Here is a 7,907-nt window from a genome sequence, read left to right as displayed (position 1 = left end):
GGGGGGGATCGGACAAAACAATCCACCAAAAGTCAAACAGAGATGAAGTTGTGAGTCAAAAAGCTCTCTTTTGAACCCTATCCGTACGTTGTATTTTAACATTAGTAATAATAAATAGCATTTGTATAGCGCATGTCCCCACTCGAAAGAAAGCTCTATGCGCTTTACACTACATTATTACCTAAGCAGACCATAGAACACCCAGAAACATTCTCAGCTTCCCAGGAAGCATGCAGTGCAAGCAGCTGCTTAAGCCCTCAAATACTATCAAACTGACAGAATCTTTCTTGGTCTATTGCCGGGTACCCATTTCCATCTGGGTGAAGTGGGGAACATTCGTGTAAAGTGCCTTTCCCAAGGACACAACGTCGGGCCCACGGCTTGAACCCCCAAACCTGCAACCTCACTATTACGAGTCCGGTAGCCTAACCACTAGGCCACCGATGCCACAACCATCGTATCCATACGACGTGGGGAAGTCTAGCTCTGCGCCACCACTTTCCAAAGAGGAAATTTACTCGTTAATCCGATCTGTACGCTTTGCATAGCAGTCTGTCAAAATGATTTTTTGAGAAATACTGAACGTTTCAAAGAGATCTTCGTACTAAAAGATTCTAAAATGTGAAGAATACAACCCCGGGGGTACAAAATGACCCCGGGGCGTACGGATAGGGTCAAAGCCGATACCCTCACAATGACCCTGTTCTGACTGTGCCCATCTGTCTCGTGGACTCCTCACACGAGAAATCTCACCTGGAGGCCTCCAATGTTGTGGAGATTTGGATGATTGAATGATCTGCATGACAGTCTGACAAAAACCAAATAAAATAAAAAAGTTGCTCATCTTGTCTATGGCAGAAGCACGGTTTCAGTACGATATCACACTCCTTTTCCCAATGAACAGGAGATTTTTGGGCTTTCACTTTCAGAGACATCACAAACAACGAAGGATAGCACCAACGTATTCTCAAATGTCTCTTACTCAACTACAAGTAAGACTGAATTACAGGATTTTTCTCTACATTGTCTTGTACACAGGTAACTAGATTCTAGGCAGACACTTCATAAAGCATGTCCACTATGGAACTGCTCCAAGGCTACCACAGCCATCAATTCACCAGCCTCTGATCCTAACTATATTGCACTGCAATGATTTTCAATTAATTCATCAAAATGCATGCAACAGGCAAATTTTTACAAACACAGTCCAAAGTTGTCCAAGACAGCCAACTATCAACAAAGAGAAAAGTGGTTTGTCTTAGACAGGTGCGCATCTTGGGGCAGTGTAATTAGAATATACATATATAAACACAAGGGGAGAGGTGGAAGTGTTTAAAGTCTATACAGCTGTCTGTCTAAGACAAGTGGCCTTTAGAGCAAGTATGAAGTGACTATGTAGACAAGTGGCCTTTAGAGCAAGTATGACTGTGTAGACAAGTGGCCTTTAGAGCAAGTATGACTGTGTAGACAAGGGGCCTTTAGAGCAAGTATGACTGTCTTAGACAAGTGGCCTTTAGAGCAAGTATGACTGTGTAGACAAGGGGCCTTTAGAGCAAGTATGACTGTGTAGACAAGGGGCCTTTAGAGCAAGTATGACTGTGTAGACAAGTGGCCTTTAGAGCAAGTATGACTGTGTAGACAAGGGGCCTTTAGAGCAAGTATGACTGTCTTAGACAAGTGGCCTTTAGAGCAAGTATGACTGTGTAGATAAGGGGCCTTTAGAGCAAGTATGACTGTGTAGACAAGGGGCCTTTAGAGCAAGTATGACTGTCTTAGACAAGTGGCCTTTAGAGCAAGTATGACTGTGTAGACAAGGGGCCTTTAGAGCAAGTATGACTGTGTAGATAAGGGGCCTTTAGAGCAAGTATGACTGTGTAGACAAGGGGCCTTTAGAGCAAGTATGACTGTGTAGACAAGGGGCCTTTAGAGCAAGTATGACTGTGTAGATAAGGGGCCTTTAGAGCAAGTATGACTGTGTAGACAAGGGGCCTTTAGAGCAAGTATGACTGTCTTAGACAAGTGGCCTTTAGAGCAAGTATGACTGTGTAGACAAGGGGCCTTAGAGCAAGTATGACTGTCTTAGACAAGTGGCCTTTAGAGCAAGTATGACTGTGTAGACAAGGGGCCTTAGAGCAAGTATGACTGTGTAGACAAGGGGCCTTAGAGCAAGTATGACTGTGTAGACAAGGGGCCTTAGAGCAAGTATGACTGTGTCAAGATTCATTCAACTTTCTGGACTCAAAGCAAAAATAAAAAAGCAAAAACAAATTTAGCACAACAAAACTACACAACACACAAAAAAACAAGCATTGAAATCTATAAAATTAAACAATTTGCAAAATTCCATGCTTCTGAAATATGAGAAGAAAGAGGCACAGAAAAGGCGACATAGCGTTATGAACAAGATTAAACTACAGTGGAGTCCGCTCAAAGTGAACTCTTTGGGACCAGAAGAAAGTGTTCACTTTATCCAAGGTTCAGTTTAACCATTGTGGTAGAGTGGACGCCTAGAAGAAACAGTAGCTACGCGCAGTGGTGGGTCTAGGGTGGAGGTGGCGTGGGACAACATAGCAGGCGAGCCTAGACTAGAGCTCTTTCTTTCTGACTGAGATTGCCGTCGCCAATGCCGAGCTGGGATTGTCTGCCGACACCCAAAGCAAAGAATTTTATTTTCCCAGCATGGCGACAGTGACACGGTCGGACCGTTCTTTGCTTTCACTCATTGTGGGCGTTCCTTTTATCTGATTTTCCCAAGAAACCAGTTCATTTTATCTACATTTTTTAAAACTTTAACAACTAGCGTTTCAATCGGGACCACAAAATATCGTTCACTTTAACTGATTGTTCAAATACACTAAATCATGCTCACTTTAGGCGGACTCCACTGTACTTTGTTTTCCAGCTTACCTTTGATTACTGGGTAACTTGATGTCATGGGAACTTATGGGACGAGATCTCCTCGGGAAAAAACAACGTCCGTCTCCTGAGGTCGCACTCAGACAAGGCATCAGCTTTCATCCAGGGATCTTGAGCTCACAAACCTCCTCAGACTATGACAGCCACTCCCTCACTCTTTCTCAAACGAGTTGAATTATCAACAAACAGCACAAAGTGACCTAACTTACATACCAAATACTAGACACTTTCACACAAATTGACTCCACTACAAGCTGCAGAGTGCTCTTGTCAGCCTTTACCGTGAGCTAAATGTACAGAAGCAATTCTTATTTTACACAGATCCTGTTATTTTCTATTTACACCATGCAGAGGTTACAATGCTTCAACATTCAAAATATGAAAACCTTCAATAGAAGAGAGAAAGAGCAAAACGTATGGACATCCGGCAATCTAACACTCACTACTTCACGACACTAAAAGTCAAAGTATTACATAAGACACTGTAAAAAGTTAAATAAATATGGCAAATAATATAATAATAATAAGGTACTAAATGCTTAAATGCAGAAGCTCAGATGAAACGTGTTTTTTCCACGACTTGCAAGTGAACTTCTTTGTTGAATGGGTTGACAGGCTCCTCCACTGTTATTATCTTGCCCAAGAAGCACTCTTTAGGAAAATCCTACAGTTTCCAAAGTGACAACAAGATAAGACGTAATTATGGTCAATGTCCCACGGACCCGTGGGTCGGATCAAATGTCGGAACAGCGGGTCTTTCAGCGTGAAGTAAACATCGGAAAAAATCCTCATCGGAGCCCTTTTAGGTCCCAGGCTGACTGCAGGCAGGAGAAACGTAGTGGATCTAGGGGCACACAGGATGCGAGGATCATCATTCATTCACTAAACCTGAAAAAACACAGAAACGATGGACAAATGAAGAAATGAATCCAAACTGGATTATCAGGGACGTCAACCGACTGCCACAAATACTCTGAACTTTTCCCACCCTGTGGAAATCATACGTAATATATTCATATATATAATATATATGTGCCCTCATGGACTCAAAAATGAAGCATTATATGTATAACGTTTGTGTAATACATCTTGTAGACCCAAGAAGTGGAGCAAAATCTGGACAATCACATTACCCTCCCCATCTTTGCTTGACCGTCAGTGCCCAACGCCAGTGGTCACCAAAGTGGTTGTGCCGGGGCAGCAGCCATCTAGCAGCTCTCCACACTTGATCTAGCAGAGGGCAATCTTCCTCATGTTTACGTTTTATATTAATTTTTTCTGGATTCGGCAAATAATGTTACAGGGTTAGAGGAGGGTTAGGGTAACGGTTGTTATGGAGTATAGGGTATCCCTATCTCTAACCTTCATTTTGAAGAGACTTGACAGAACATCGGGTTGTGAACTAAGTACTTTAAGTCATTAAGTACAGACAAATTAACGTTATTTATAAGCGTCTTTTCCACCTGTCTGTAGTAACAATATAAACAACACCGGTTTAACTGGACTTTTTTGCACGCAGGTGTCGTGTAACTAAGTCGCTACAACTTTTTTAATTTCCCAAATCCAGTTAGTGTGTTCTTTGCTTATTAAATACAATTACCCAAATCCAGCAAATGTGAGAGCAAAACCTGCACACACATCTGGAAGTGTGGCCTTGAAGAGTACAGTAGATAAAGAGACCATGTCCGGCATCAAGTCCACTAAGCTAACCAAGACCAGAACATCACACACAGTTTGACAACAGGTTTTCCAATTAGATCTAGATCTAGATCTGAAATTTTCTTATTGAAAATGATTTGCCCCAGTTTTAGCGGCAATATATCTTTTAAGGGTCTATACTATAGTTTATCATGTAGATCTATGTTCATTCATGTACGTGTGTGATCTGCAGCCAAAAAATCGTCCGTTTGTTGAGTTTGAAAACCCCCAAAAAGTGTTCTGTGGTAGTAAAAAAGTAAGGAAGTGGCTATTCTCATCCGGGGTGAGAATAGAAATACGATCGACCTCTCACCCCGGGTGAGACTTGCGACCCTAGGCTATTCTCATCCGGTTTGAAACAAGACCTGTTTTTCCTAATTTCGGAATACTTTCTATCGACGTGGATGATCAAATTGATAAAAGCCAAGAAAAAATTACGTTATATAAATAGCACAAAAGTAAGCTAATTTGATCTCATCTTCAAAGATGCTATGGCTATGGCTATTTCACTGTTCGAATCGAGCCGAACTACGCGGGTCGCCATTTTGTTTTGCCCGGAAGTTCTCGCAAGATCAACTCCTCCCCTCTTCTCTCTCTCTCTGTCTCTTTCTGAATACTGTCTATCGGTCTGGACGATCAAATTGACCAAAACAAAGTTAAAAAATTATGTTAAAACACAAAAGTAAATTAATTTGGTTGTCTACAAAGATGCTACGGCTATTTAACTTTTCGAATCGAGCCGAACTACGCGGGTCGCCATTTTGTTTTGACCGGAAGTTCTCGCGCTACTCCTCTCTCTCTTTCTCTCTCTCTCTCCACTGCCCACAGACAAAATTGTACGCTTTTAGTAGGCTACAGTTGTAATGGAACGTTTGTTCACGGCACAGAATTCTACAATTTCTGTTATCACAGTGTAGAATTCTGGGCGCTTTTTCGGTAGTTCCCACCCCGCATTTGAAACAAATTTTGTTATTCGCCGGTTTTGGCCCCAAGAGTAGGGGGGTTTCAGGGGGGCTTGCCCCCCTGACCTAATATAAACAAGGTGGGGGTTTTCAGGAGGGCATGCCCCCCTGAATTTTACCACAATTTCATGTTTTGCAGTTGTTAGGTTTGACATCTTAGCTTGCCGCGAATCAAACGTATATATATATATAGATCTAGATGTAGGTCAGGCTCTATCAAATAAGGGGGGTGGGAACTACCGAAAAAGCGCCGAATTCTGTGGTTTAGGGTGAACGCAAAATTTGTTGGCCTACATCTAGGCTATAACGGTGAACGCACACCGGGTGAGAATAGCCAAAAGACTCGCCTGCACTATTCTCACCCCGGGTGAGAATAGAGGTGGCCAAAAAGTAAACACATTCACCAAAGGCAAAGGCGAGGCAATGGCAAGACTTGGCAAGGTCTACAATGGGCTGCTGTCTAAAATGGGAAAAATTAACTTAAAGTTCCAGATTAAACTAAGATCTCACGTCATCAGAGTGGTAAGTGAGTGAACTAGATTCTAGGCTAGACTAAGAATCTTAGATACAGTGGTCAGTGAGTCTGTCTCATCTTCCTGACTGATTCTGCCTTTCTGGGTCTGGGCTGGGTGTTCATTCAGAGTTGTAGTTGTATTAGATCTAGATCTAGATCTAGATCTAGATTCTAGATCTAGATCTAGAGATTCTAGATCTACATCTATATCTAGACTAGATCTAGATATAGATCTAGACCTAGTATTTTTTGTATTAATTTAGCAACTTGGGCAATTCAATGTACGAACCCATTCAATACGGCACGGTAATGAGAAAAAAAAATAAGGGAAAAAGCTCCATTCTAAAAAATAGCTAAATAGCGTCTAATTAGAATCTAGATATCTAGATCTAGAACTAAGAGTCTAGAATCTAAATCTAGATTCTATACAAACGGAACAGAATTAGATCTACATACCCATAGATCTATATTATTGTGAAAAAACTGGGTTACAACATGTGAAACTCGTGACGATGATGTTCGTGTTTTCATAAGAGTCAAGATCTTTCTCCGTGGACGCTTCTATCAATCATCATTTTCTCTATTGCCCTATTATTTACCTGAGAGGAGAGAGATGGTGAGAGTTGCGTCCCTTGGCCTCGTCTATCGATACGGAAGGGGCAACTGTCTTTTCGCAGATACATGTATAGCCTAGGTTTACCAATATTTATTATTACTATTACCAATGCATGCCAACAAAACTAATAACAATTTTTTTTTTATGTATTACAATTACTCTAACCTTGGTTGGCCTGGGCTGTGTTAACAAACTTTATATTATGACCCAAACCTAGTTATACGAGCACAGCATTTAGCAAAGAGTATTGATGCTCCGAACAATTCACGGAAAACGCCAAATCTTGCACGTCAGTTTTTTTTTACAATAATGTATAATCATGCAAGTCACGCCAGTTTTACAATAATGTATAATCATGCAAGTCACGTCAGTTTTAAATATAATGATACAAGTCACGTCCGTTTTACAATAATGTATGATCATGCAAGTCACGTCAGTTTTACAATAATGTATGATCATGCAAGTCACGTCAGTTTTACAATAATGTATGATCATGCAAGTCACGTCAGTTTTAAATATAAAGATACAAGTCACGTCAGTTTTACAATAATGTATGATCATGCAAGTCACGTCAGTTTTACAATAATGTATAATCATGCAAGTCACGTCAGTTTTAGATATAAAAATACAAGTCACGTCAGTTTTACAATAATGTATAATCATGCAAGTCACGCCAGTTTTACAATAATGTATAATCATGCAAGTCACGTCAGTTTTAAATATAAAGATACAAGTCACGTCCGTTTTACAATAATATATGTGAGGCAGCGTGGTGGAATCAGGCTCTCGTCAAAACAATCAAAGTGAAGAAACTTGCATTTTTCCGCAGGTTTGTGAATTTTTATCAGATTTTTGTTTTTGGGCTTAACACCTTTCATGCCCATTAAAGAACTCATTTCTGTGCGGACTTTTCTGAAAAAAGTCGATTAATTGCCCAAAATATGTAAATTTTCAGTTACCACAGACTCTTAAGCTAAGGAAATAACTAATCTTTGGCAGCCATTTTCTCACTAATTTTACCTCTGAAAACAGGTGACCCCCACCTCTTTCATTTTCAAATATCTCGACTTGTATTTGAGATAAAAAGATAATTTTTCATCCAAATAAAGGCAAGTGAACAAGCTTTAAGATTATACCAATAACTCTATGTGCCCCAAAATTGACGAGAGCCTGATTCCACCACGCTGCCTCACATACGTAT

General features: G+C 40.7%; 1 protein-coding gene across 1 annotated transcript in view; it reads right to left on the bottom strand.

Moving 5' to 3' along the window:
• LOC101856697 (serine/threonine-protein kinase TBK1) overlaps nucleotides 1–7,907 on the bottom strand; it is a gene marked incomplete at its 3' end in the record, with an annotated part of 17,162 nt that overhangs the window by 6,333 nt on the left and 2,922 nt on the right. Inside the window, 2 exon segments of the mRNA XM_013088971.2 lie at nucleotides 754–808; nucleotides 2,908–3,804. Coding sequence (XP_012944425.1) covers nucleotides 754–802 — 49 coding nt within the window.

Source organism: Aplysia californica, unplaced genomic scaffold (assembly GCF_000002075.1).
Source record: "Aplysia californica isolate F4 #8 unplaced genomic scaffold, AplCal3.0 scaffold00846, whole genome shotgun sequence".
Lineage (NCBI taxonomy): Eukaryota > Metazoa > Mollusca > Gastropoda > Aplysiida > Aplysiidae > Aplysia > Aplysia californica.
This window is presented reverse-complemented; position numbering and strand designations above follow the sequence as displayed.